Here is a 13,467-nt window from a genome sequence, read left to right as displayed (position 1 = left end):
TAAGTCGATGCAATTTCAAAACGCATCATTGACATTTCATACGTCAGAAATGTCAACATTGTCAACAAAACTTTTACTTAAAAACTTCTCACGTAAAAATACAGAATTTCCAGTTTTTTGTTATAATATCGTAAAAAAATGAGTGATTCCAGTGATGAATATGTCTAACGCCTGTGGATGTTGCACTTTCCTCGCTATAGTGAGGTGAAAAGTTTTGTGTTACGGGTGCAAATGTATTTTACTTCTCGTGTGTTAAAACACTCGCGGGTAAAATACAACTTTGCACCCTTGTATAACAAATAACTATTTGTGAGTGTTAATTAGGATTTCATTTAATTTCACGAACCACAAGTAGGTATACCAACAACGGTCACAATAGAAAGTTTCGAGCCGACAGAAATCAGGGAAATAAGTACCTTCTATTGTCAGTTGCCAAAGTGGACCCCATGCCCCAATGAGCTGTGGCAAAAAGCCGGGTCAACGATATGAAGATGATGATATATGTAGGTATAACTATGATCTGATTCTGAGGGACCAGTAAATAATTACCTATTCCAAGTATTCCATTGACATGAAATATGGCTACGCGTGCGACGTGTGGTACGTAGGACACAAAAAGCAATGACCAAGCTTGAGGGAACAAATAGAGGTAATAATGGAAAACGACATGTAATATTAATTATTATGAATATACGAATATGAATATGATAAGAACTTTCGTAGGCTCGGATTTTCATAGGTACTAGATATATTTCAATTGTTACAGAAATAGAACTCATGGTTGTACAGTCGCCATCAGATATATCGGAGCGCCCGAGGTGCTCACAAATATCTGGACGCGCCTCTATTAACAAGGCGCTAGAGTGCGTGTTCAGATATTTTTGAGCACCTCGGCCGCTCCGATATATCTGATCACGACTGTACAACCATGAGTTCTATTTCTATAATTACTTACAAAAATATTATTGTTTTATGAGAGTATTGTACGATTCAACCGGCTGAAGTGATGGTGCACAACATACGCATTGCACCTATTTAAAATAACAGCGCGACGATGCAACATGGGCTAGCGACTTTAAAGTAAGTAAGTAAGCTTTTGACTTTAGTAAGGCGCGTACTGTCAAGAGAACCAAAAGATCACTTGCCACCACCCAATTAAGTCACAGCTCGAAAGATCCGAAAGACTTACCATTTGTTGCGGGTTCCTCGGCTTACGGTGCGCGCGCGGTACCTTCAGGCCGGTGACGCCCTCCAGCACGTCCGCCAGCAGCAGGCCGTCGGCGCAGTCGCGCGCAAGCCCGCCGCCGGCGGCGCCCGCGCGGCGCCGCGACCGTGCTCGCTCCAGGTAATGGTTCGCCCAGTCGGTGTAGATCTGAAAACAATCATACTAACATTAGTAAAATGCTTCTACCTATAGGTATATAAAACTGCCTTTATAGCGTAGTCGGAGACGCTGCCTAATACATCGCTGGAGGTCCCGAGTGCGAAGCCTGGTAAAGGCATTTAGTATTGTCATAGAGTAACTTATACTAGAGCGGTACTGTCATAGTAAATTTTGTAACTCCAGTAAATTCACTGCCATCTGTTGACACACTTTAAAACTGAAAATAAATATTTATAAAAATACGATATAATGTATTTAAATATGGATAAATGATTTTTTTATTTGCATTAATTATTTTTATGATTATGACCCATGTTCTTTCACTGATATGCGTTAAAATTGTTAAATAACAAACGAAACCGTCAACGCCATCTATACGACTGTAGGCCAAAGCTAGTAGCGCCCTCTGAACGAGAATCAAATTTTCTTGATTTTCGAGGCACGTTTTTTCCTTAGACTGTATCCATCTATTACGGAGTTATATCTATCTTTGGTATTGTCTTCGATTTGAAGATATTAGTAAATACTTGTGTACATCGTCGCTAATAGTACAATTTTTTTAGATAACCCTATCATCACAGTAAGGGCCCTTTGCGTGTGCCAGCCAAGTAACTCGTAGTTAAACGTTTTTTTCATCACACGCTCGAAAAAGATCTTTTCCCCTCACTAGCTCGGAAAGTTATCTTTTATCCTTTAAAACAAGCGGGGAAAAACGCATTTTATCCATTAGTGGGGAAAGTAATTTGACCTTGGATAGAGCACATAAAAGTAGCTTGACAGATAACAAAACGTAAAACGCTCATAATAATGGTTCGTTCGATATTAATTATGGTTTGATAATCTAATAAAAAAATACCAAATTTGATTTTGTCATAAAACTTAAAGTTCCATAAGAAACGTTTGTTTTTTAATAATGATGTTAAATATAATTCTGAACGCACAAGTTGAGTTGATGCAATTTCAAAAAGCATCATTGACATTTCATACGTCAGAAATGTCAACATTGTCAACAAATTTTTTACTTAAAAACACGTAAAGTACAGAATTTCCAGAGTTTTTGTTATAATATCGTAAAAAAATTAGTAATTTCAGTGATGAAGATGATCGTTCGCCTGTGAATGTTGTACTTTCCTCGCTATAGTGAGGTGAAAAGTTTTGTGTTACACACGGGTGCAAATGTATTTTACTTCTCGTGTTTCAATTCCACACTCGCGGGTAAAATACAACTTTGCACCCCAAATAACTATATTTCATGCAGGTGTACTGAAGGACAAAGGCCTATATTGTTCCCGCGTGAGTTATGGATTGTGAAAAAAAAGCTATAACTCACTCGTGAGTTATAGCTTTTTTTAAATTATGTTACTTAATCATAAGAATTAACTAGGTATAAATGAGTTTTACTCATAAAATACTGACGTTTATAATTTAATATTTTTGTCTGTTTAAAAATATTTAATTTGATTAATTTAATAGAGTTACACCAAGACAACTCTACAACGATTTTGATAGCACACGCAGTGCAAGTGTTATTTTAAACGTCAAACTTCTATGAAACTATGACGTATAAACAACACTTGCACTGCGTATGCTATCAAAACTCTAGCCGTTTAAAATATTATTACACAATTTTCAATTGTGGCTGAATGCCGATGCGTTTGTGCCTTCGATGCCTAAACTGCAAAAAAATTCAAAATGGCGGACGAATGTTTGAAATGTCAATGCATTTAAGAATGATATCGCTTAAAATTTAGTTTTTTCTTCGCAAGTGTACAACATTGTGTAACTCCGGGGGTAAGAATTTTGCAAATGAGGTCTTTAGATGCACGACAGCCGCAGGCAGGATTACACTTACCCCCACGTTGCACAATGTACCCTGAGTTTACAGTACAGTATAAACGGTTAACTCAAGAGTTAGTTGGCTGACCCTGGAATGCGCAAGTGGCCCTTTTATACTGTTAATAGGAGACATGCACCTGACACTTGTCATTTCAATACTCAAAGTCAAGTCAAAATATTCTTTATTCAAATGGGCCTTTTACATACAAGCAATTTCAAATTTACTTTTAATAAATATTTAATTTCAGCAATAAGATGAGAGCCCGTTAACGATTTTAAATTGATAGATTTAGTCGGTGAAATTGTACACCTTTTATTACGTAATATCTAAATAACAAGTATTGGTTTCTATTAGCACGTCTTTTCATCTTGCCTTTTAATAATGAGGCCGCGAGCGTGCGTCACCGGTGATACATGAAGAGGGGCAGTTAAAAAAAATTCAGATTCAGATTCAGGTAGATTATACAAAATGTATAAGAACAGTTTCAGCAAATGTTGTAGATTGTTTATGTATCAAAATTAAAGTAGATTTTCACAGAAATTGTCACTTGTTTTGAAGTAATTTCTGAAGAAAATTGATTTCGTCATTTACACTATTTACTTTAGTCATAATAATCAAAATGTAAATTAATTTTTAACAAGCAGAAACGTCTGCCATCGATGCTATTAAGCTTAGAATAAATTTAAAAGTGGAAAAATTTATTCTAAGCTTAATAAAAATGTAGTCTGTAAAAGGTGGAGTACAGGATATGTGTAATACAAAATTACCATTTTTAGCCGTCCAAACTTTACGAAATTTACAAATAAGACCGACAAAATCAGTGCTTTATGCGCGTATACCTAAACGTCCATCAGAAAAAAAAACATTACTAATTTAGTATGTCTGTTTTCAAAAAAAATATCTGTAAAACGGCAAGATGAGAAGACGTGCTAATAGAAACCAGTACTTGTTATTTCTATTACTTAACAAAAGGTGTACAATTTCACCGACTAAATCTTTCAATTTTGCTTTTTTGTGACTAAAATCGATAACGGGCTCTTAAGTGTAAGCAAGTAAGCAATTGGTTATTTTGCTTCGAATGCATCAGTTTGCTATACCTACTAACAAATTCATAAATCTTTTAATTTGGGTTACACGTTTAAAAATTGTTTCCATCTGATAAAGTGCAAGAAAAATAACCTTGAGGAAGTTACGTAACGAAACACATAACACATCAAATCGAATTACACTTAAATATGCAGTTATATGATAATCGCCACGTTAAAAACAAATTAAAAGGGCTATTAATTTATGCTTTTAATTAAAATAGTATTTTATACCAATACGAGCAGCAGCGCTTAGAAGACTTGGATGCTAAGCGCCATCTCCGTAAGACGCGCCCGAAGCCTTCGTACACCTACACCTACAATTCAGCCGGCCAGCTCCATTGCGTACCATGCAATCGCATCTTCAAAACCAAGTTTGGCTTCGCAAGCCACATTAGAGCGTTCCATGTTTCCCATTAAAAACGGTTGAAGTCGCCGTCGTCGGACACGGCGAGGAGGACATTATTTTTATACAAGCGTGCTAAAACTATCGGCGAATCATACGAGCAAAGAAGATTTCTAACACTACACAACAAATTCAATGAAGTTATACTTAGTAAATTCTAGACTTAAATAAACTACATACAAGCAAACACTTGAATCCGGATTAAAATAATCTTTAACAAAAAAGAACGGAGGAGGAAGAACCAATTTTATCAAACACTTTAAATGCTACGATTTTATTGTGCTCATTAGCCGTTCCTCTTCACCAAAAAGATGCTTTACGTACTGTAAAAATACATAAAGGACTGTAAAGCTTGAACACGCCAAAATTTGGGCAAAAATTTAAAGTTTTCTTTATAATTCCAGGAACTCATTATCAAATACTGACCTTCATCTAAGTGTAAAGTACGAGTACCTAGCCTTTGAAACAACAAAAAAAAAGAATTTTCCAGTTCGGTTCAATCGGTCCCGCCGTCTTCGAAAAATCGGTAAACAAACATTTAAAAAATCTTGAAATTTTTGAAGTCTGTTAAAATTAAGCTCCTTAATAAGGCTCCGTATGATAAAGGACATCTCATGTAACCTTCAGAAACATCTCACGAAGATAACTTGCTTTTACGGAGATGTGTCAGGCGTTGCACAACTCTGAAGGCATCATGTTTACTGCACCATATCCGCAAGAATTTTCCTCTAAGAAAATATTTCATTCCGCTAATGAGGACTAAAATTACCTTATTAGACTACTCATTGAAATAGAAATAAGTTGTTAAACATATGCCTGTGTCCACTCATATTTCTATGAGGTTCGTGAGTCACGAGTCACTAATATTTAAATTTTGATGGCTATCCGAAATGTCCGCAATCATTGCGTTCAAATTGAAGGTAGAATGTTTAACGATTTTTTCTTGAACACGAAATTATTTACAGGAATTGCCAGGCATGAGTGATAACTGACCGACAAAGCAAAGAGTGATGCACTCTTATTTCAATGTCACGCAGATTCTCGGAGCCCTGACTCACGCAGAACATCGTAAAAGCTCATCTTGATTTTCCTGTGAGTTTTTTGGGTTACTTGTTACTTTAAATATGCTTATCACTATTGCAAATTTGGTAACGAAGTACCCTGTTTAATTAAATTAACACAATTTAATTTCTGTAATGGAAATAACCATAATGGAATTGTTGGTTTCAGTAGGTAAACTGTAGTATTAAAAACAAAAAAACAAAATCGGTGCTTCATCTTAATTGTTTTGCATTGAATTCTTAAAAGGATTAAGTCATATTCGAGTCAATTTGCCGAAGAATGGGGACAAGTGGCGGGCGCGCGCGTGCGGCGCGACACTCCGTCGCCGACCGGCCTTCTCCGCTGCGCTCAGGACCAATACTGAATAATACTGATACGGTTCACATCACGTTCACATAATGGATTTGAAATACCACTTTGATGGCTCCTAACGACTTTTCGATTACTGGCTGCTAATTATAAGCCGACACATGAATATGCAGATGTTATGAATGGTATGAAGATATACAATAAGGATGATGCCACATGTTGAATTTTGTAACAAAATCCAGTGCAATAAATAGAAAATGAGCAATTTGTCCCAATAAATTAAACACTTAAAAACTAAATATAGGTATGTAACTGATAAAAAAATACAAGACCTCAAATTTTCCAAATTTAAAATAAATAAATTATTATTATGGGTCATCTTACACAGATCAACCTAGCCCCAAACTAAACAAAGCATTTACTAACTATGTAGATAAATACATAAAAAATACCCATGACTCAGGAACAAAGATTTGTGTCCAGCACACAAATAAATGCCCATACCGGGATTCGAACACAGGATCATCGAATCAGGATTTAAGAATTATTTTTAATAAGTGGATGAAAGTTTATATGTAGTACTAGTTTTGTTTAAACTAGGAACTTGAAACTTAAAAAAAATATTTTTATTAAAATACAAGAAAATTTATTTCAGCTTTTTTGTAAATTCTTCTCCTTAAGGGGCCCACTGACTATCAGCCCGACGGACGATATCGGCCTGTCAGTTGTTGGGAACTGTCAATTTTTAATTTTAGCTGACAGGCCGATATCGTCCGACGAGCTGATAGTCAGTGGGCCCTTTAGGGTAGTTAAAATGATTGATGAATGATTGTATGTCACTAACCTTAATTAATTTTAAGTTTGTTGTACTTACTAACACTATATGGATCAAAATGATTCGAAATAAAGAATTGAATTTAATCGAATTGAAAACGAGTTAAAATCTTGTCGGGTACGAATAAGTATATTTTTAGTGAGCAACTTGATCATTCGTAGAAACCATAAACATACAATATAATATTAGAAAACAAGAAAAGCGATTTCAACGTTTCTGAAAATTAAAGAGGTTGGAATAGGAGGTTGAAACTTGAAATGGGAATGATTGTTTTAGTGACGGTCTTGAAACAGGAGATAATAATTACCTTAATTAAATAAATGTATATTTTAATAATTGCCTTGATTAAAAAGCTACCTAACACTATATGGATTTATTATTCTTAGATGTGTCATAATAACACACATGCTGTTTTAATTATTAAGGTGTTTCATCAATTCAAACACCCCCAAGTATCAACACTGTACTCATTATCATAAATCTATATTCAAAGATCTTATCAGAGCAATCGAACACTTTAATAGAATAATCATGACATGATCCATTGGAACAAGATTTTTTCTACCTAAGGAGATATACCTAGATAGATTAGTTTAGTCACTCCATCTCAATCGTCACGGTTTCGACGACTATTACAAGCGAGTTTATTCAAATAGCTCTCGAATAGCTTTCAATTGTCATAAATCTAGTGGTCTGACATGTTTTTATCGCTCCGTCTCACTGTACGTAGAATTCATTATATCCGCTACTGAGAACTAACCAATCTTAGGACAGTAATTTAATAACCAGTTAGATTATCTAAGTATATCCTAGAAATAAAAGGCTTATTATATTATACACAAGACTTTTTAGCAAAATTGCTTAAGACTAGGTAGCGGTGTTCAAAAATGCATATAAGCAGACATATCTGAGAAATGTAATGAAAAAATTGTGTTGTTAGTGATGCATAGTCATACTCATGTTTATGTATTAATAGGTAAACTTCTTCGTTTCCTAGACTCATCTCAAATTTGTTCTCTCATCAATTGACTCAATGTATGGACTGCACAGAGTGGGTAATATACATAGTAACATACTCGTGCACGTATGTATTGCGTGTTAATGCATACTATATGCACGAAGCAACGAGCGCTAAAGGCATTTACCCTCGTGCAGCTTTATTGGCAAATGCCAGTGCAGCTGAGCTCACCCGTGGACTTAGGTACAACGGACCTGATATACAAGGAAAACAGAGGTAGAAAAGAAAATATCAAGTCAATAATATTTAAACAAAATACGATAAACAAGTAGTATACCAATAAAAAATTAATGCAATCTAGACACCGGGTTAACGTACCTACTAATTTTATTCGAATCTTATTATTCAGTAAAAAAGAAAACAATGCATGAAAACAAAATTAAAAGTATACAAGGAGGCCAAGGAGCTTTGTGGCTGTAGATTGGTTTTGAATTCTTTGGAAACTGCGCAACTTGCACTACGTACACATAACGTAAATGTTTAATTTGATGATTTGACAGGTGCATCAACAACACAGTCCCATCACATACCGCAGTCGTCTCAGGCGAGTAAGTGTTGCTGTGATCTCTGATCTCCGATTAAGTATAATTCCCCGGACGTCGCTGTTTTGCACGAAAAACAATGATTAATAATTTCAAACAGATATTTTTATTTAACTGAAGCTTTGGTAATATAAGGATGCATGGGGCGTGCGACTTTTAAACCGGCGATCACGAAAACAATGAGTTTTCGCAGCTTATTTCGATCACCTATCATTAGATATACCGCTGCTTTTCGGTGAATAAAAACATTGTGAAAAACCCTACCTATCCCAATAAGACTTAGTTTCCCTTATGGGTTGGAGGATTTGATGGTAGACGGTAGTGGCCTATAAGACAACGTTAGGACAGTGTTTGATTTTTCAACAAGTTTTTGTGGTAACTATTCTTTTTCGTAAAGCTCTGTGAGCATTGATAAAATGTAAAGCGGAGCATCAATACGTAGCTGCTTACTATATACTCAATTTTGTAGCTGATTAGTTCGCAATGTAGTTTTTCTGTTTGTTTGCAATCTTTAAAATAAAATAATACTCGTCTTTCTGTAAAATTAAAAATTATTTTTATATGCAATTGCAGCAAGATATTGTGCAATGTCGAAAGATTTGATGCCTTTATAAATGATCTGTTAGATTTGATTGACATGTCACGCTCACGACTTAGGCAGATACCTATAGTTTCTTCGTAACGAGGAGTATTCAGAATCTCATAGTCCGTTTCATTTGGATCTTAAAACAAAAAGCTATCTGACTGACTACATCGTTCTACCAATAGTATGATTCTAGTCGTATAAATATTAAAGTTTGTACCCGTAGTTTTATTGTTTACATTATTTTAAAATCCGAATGGCTAAAATCAGTGGCGAAGCAAATTATTAGTAAATATAGGTAGATTTCCATCAAACTCTTGTGCTAGGTAGCAACCTGAAAGCGTTAAGTGCGGAAGTAGAATGAGGTCGCTTGGCTTTTAATAACGCTGGGCGGGACTCGGGTCGCCGGCTAGTTCCAGGGCTGCTGTTGCCATTGGTTACCAAGTTCCCGCCTCAAGACAACCAATTAGAACCGCGTCTCAAGAGTCCGTCTATGCTGAGTATGCTCACTCTACACTGACTTTGACAGTGCCATTGCAAACTTGGCCCGACTCTAAAATCCTATACAGCTGGATTTTGCAACCTTTTTGAAAAAAAACCCCATGATAAGCTTAGGTGAATTGTATGCGAGTACTTATGTAACTAAGTACATGTAACTAAAGGTGGCAAATAATTACGAAACTACATCAAGACGGGATCCCACCAGCGTGCGGCACTGTGCGGCACAACACAAGTATTTTTGTACTGCATATTACAGGCGGTTTCGTACAACCGGCCACCAGCCCATTGTGCCCTCGAGATGTACTATGTATATAAATGGGCTTATCCGGATAAATCTGTACGCCACTTTTTAGAAATATGTAAATCTTATACATTTTGGACCTACACAACAGTTTTTTAGAACAGAAAACCTGCGCAATTGATACTCTCTCAAATTTGGGCGTGTCTGAATTGGCCGCTCGCCTGTAGTTGCTAAGCATTGGAACACCAAGCTGCGCTGCGCTAGGAGCGCCTGCGCCTGCGCAGGGGACCTGGGGCTAACAATTCAATTGCGTCTCAGAATTGGCATGTCTTGACTCTAATCGGTGTGTAGATAACTGTCGGACGTTGAATCAATTTTAAAGCAATGTTTATAAATACAATCCAAAAAATTATCACAATTTGTATGGGAAATCAATATGAAGTGACAAACAATTAAAAAGAATTCTTAAGATATCTTGGTATATAGGGATTTGAAAATATAACGTTGCCATAAAAATTGTACATTATATAGGTATTTAATCTTAGCTATATTTTTGATTTTAATATGAAGTGACAAACAATTGAGACATCATTGAGAGGAGTTCTTAACTTATCCTGATATATAGGGATTTGAAAATATAACGTTGCCATGAAAATTGTAGGTACATTATATTTAATCTTAGCTATATTTTTGATTTTATATACTATACATATTTACAAAAAATAACGTAGGGTATGCAATAGTAGAGCTTGGTTTTTTCCTATAAAAGAATATAAGATTTTGTACACTTCGTTGGTAAGTATGACGATATTAATGAAGTAATAAATTATTCTAGCCGATACATAAATATTCAAAATTAAAGTGAAAGGAGCATGTTACCTGAACAATAGAACGCGTTTGCCTGGTGACGTCATCGGTAGAGCCTTGGATAGAGCGGGGCGCTCTTATACACGTGGGTATCATGCTGCTACAGTTCCACCAACTCACTCTTAATTATAATTATAGATTCCATTGCTATTTAGGCAATAAATTCGTTTTTTGTAAACTGTTAAAGCGAAGCTGTTAGTAATATTATTTCTGGGCATCAAGTGTTGATTTAACCTATCAAAATTATTATTATTCTTAGTTCATATGAATAATGACGTTTATCTCTAATTAAGATATTGATTTAATCCAGTTAAATTAGACCTAATATAGTTTTATTAATAGCTAAGTTAGATTACGTGTATCAACAAAACATTCGCCCTCATATATTAGAATAATCCGCCCGTATTTTTCTTCCTCAGCTCGGTCGGTTTGGAGATGCGTTGACATAATGCGTCAGACGAACCAGCTTCGCATGAGCCGCCACGATCCTTTAGTAAATAGATACACGGGTGACACGTAAGTATTCGGAACGTGTGTCACGGTTCATGAAGGAATGGATGCGTGTGTAGTGAAATAAACTCTTCCAGGAATATTTACTCTAGCGATCGGCGCCACATCCCACGCGGCCCTGGCGAGACTGGACTAAACCAAGGAACCTTAGTATTTGTTCAAACTAGAACAACTGTATTTTTGTATCATGTACAGTAATATTTGCAGTTATATCAGACATATAAATGTAAAGCTAGTATGGGCACCAGTCAAATCTGAGCCAGTAATTGAAAACCAAAAATAGACCAGGCTCTCTCAGTACTATTAGAAGAGTGAGTAATATGTTAATACCGACAGAGTTTTCAACCCAATTTTGATACACGCATTGCCGGTTCATAAAACGTATGATCTTTAAAATGACGTCGTGGCTTTACCAATAAATTCGAGAGCTCTTTGGCTTTGTACGATTTTCAGTCACCGTCAGATATATCAAAGCATAAAGTGCTTTATTTGCACGAAACAAGGATCAAGGTGTCCTTTCTAGACTGTATCATGTACCTAGTTTGTATAAATACTTTCTAGTATAAATTTCTCAGTGTATAAGTAATCAAGTCAAGTAATCAAGTAATTTATTGCACTCATGTTGTTATACAGATGATAATGTTTACAATAGATGCTTCAAACATGAACCCTGTGAGGGCATCGCAAACAATTCTTATTTCCTAAACTTAAAAACTAAAACTAAAGCTATAGCTAACACCAATATTGTTAGGTACATTTAATGTGTGTGCGTGTGTATTCTGTGTTAGTGAAAATAAGTTCGCTGTAATGCTGTGTAAATTTTTTGAATCAATAATATAAAATAAGTATCAGCAGATATATTAACATTAGAAATTTGCTAACCATTATTTGAAGATGATTCTGAAAGTGCGTACTTTTTTTTATACCACGTCGGTGGCAATCAAGCACTTAGTCCGATAATGAGCATCCTGTACCTACAAATATTTTTGATTGTGATTGTACTTCATAAATAGGCTGTCATCATCTTCCTCGCGTTGTGCCGGCATTTTGCCACGGCTCATGGAAGCCTGGGGTCCGCTTGGCAACTAATCCCAAGAATTGGTGTAGGCACTAGTTTTTACGAAAGAGACTGCCATCTGACCCTCCAACCCAGAGGGGAAACTAGGCCTTGTTAGAATTAGTCCGGTTTCCTCACGATGTTTTCCTTCACAGAAAAGCGACTGGTAAATATCAAATACATATATAGACCGTGTCCAATAAGTCCGAATACAGTACGTATATTGAATAAAATAAATGTACGAATAGTTAGTACAATAAAAATTATATTTCATTAATGGCACACTTATATAATATATTTACAGCAAATGTTTTGGAATAACTCCACCTTCAACTTTTTACCAGCCTCAAACGCTTCTCGAATAAATCACACGCAGCACGCACTATTTCCATTGACATTTTGTCCCAAATACGCTCGATAATCTTCTTGGAATGATCCAGGTTTATGATTTGATAATCATGTAGTTTCGAAAGCATGTACGACCATACAAAATAATCTAATACGTTGAAGTCTGGAGAACTGGGTGGCCATTCATGTTTCGGCAAAAAATCTGCCAAGTTAGCCTGACACCAAGCTTGAACAGCATTTTCCGTATGTGAAGGAGCTCCGTCTTGTTGGAACACATAATATTCATTCCCAAACATACATTTTAAATTTGGGGCAACAATCCTCTCCAAAACCTCGGTTTTATAATAAAGTGCGTTAATTTTAACGCCTTTATCTATAAATACTAAAGGTAGTTTACCCCTCTTACATACCTACTGCACCCCACACCATGAGCGATGGTGAGCTCTGGAACCTAAGAACATTTTTCTGGTTGTTCGGAATGTCTTCTATCCGTGGTGCCCACAATTGATCATTTTGGTCATCACGAGGCTGTTCTAACACAAACAGTTTTTCGTTAGAAAAAACTAAACCTGCGTGCCAAGTATAATGTTAGATCTTTGCACTCTCTTTTTCTTGGTCGCTTCGGAAATGCCATGTAGTACTTTGCGTTTTTTAAGCATGGCATCCAAGATCCACCCATAAAATGCTGTGTACCGATATTAAAATAAGAATTTGATGGCCTGTAATCCGTATGTCTTTAGAGCCAAGGTAAAAAGATGTGTATTCGGACTTATTGGACACGGTGTATATTCATAAATAGGCTGTATCTTCAAATCATTAAACCTCTCTACATGAAAATGGAGATACTTGTAACATCGACAAAATAATCAAAACAAGTTATTC

At 35.9% G+C, this 13,467-nt stretch overlaps 1 protein-coding gene and 1 long non-coding RNA gene across 6 annotated transcripts in view; one reads left to right on the top strand and one right to left on the bottom strand.

Annotated features, from left to right (window-relative positions):
• The window catches only part of LOC134753986 (uncharacterized), a 174,932-nt gene that overhangs the window by 4,595 nt on the left and 156,870 nt on the right, over positions 1-13,467 (top strand). The window lies entirely within an intron of this gene.
• The window catches only part of LOC134753937 (protein sickie), a 292,384-nt gene that overhangs the window by 170,845 nt on the left and 108,072 nt on the right, over positions 1-13,467 (bottom strand). For 4 of the 5 annotated variants that reach the window (XM_063689921.1, XM_063689917.1, XM_063689918.1 and 1 more), the window contains exon 2: positions 1,190-1,372. In XM_063689921.1, the coding sequence (XP_063545991.1) occupies positions 1,190-1,372 (183 nt within the window). Of the gene's footprint in view, positions 1-1,189; positions 1,373-10,682; positions 10,809-13,467 lie in introns of those variants that run through there. The other variant, XM_063689920.1, reaches the window with a different exon arrangement.

Source organism: Cydia strobilella, chromosome Z (genome assembly GCF_947568885.1).
Source record: "Cydia strobilella chromosome Z, ilCydStro3.1, whole genome shotgun sequence".
NCBI classification, from domain to species: domain Eukaryota; kingdom Metazoa; phylum Arthropoda; class Insecta; order Lepidoptera; family Tortricidae; genus Cydia; species Cydia strobilella.
The sequence above is the reverse complement of the archived record's forward strand: the minus strand, read 5'-3'. Positions and strand labels throughout refer to the sequence as shown.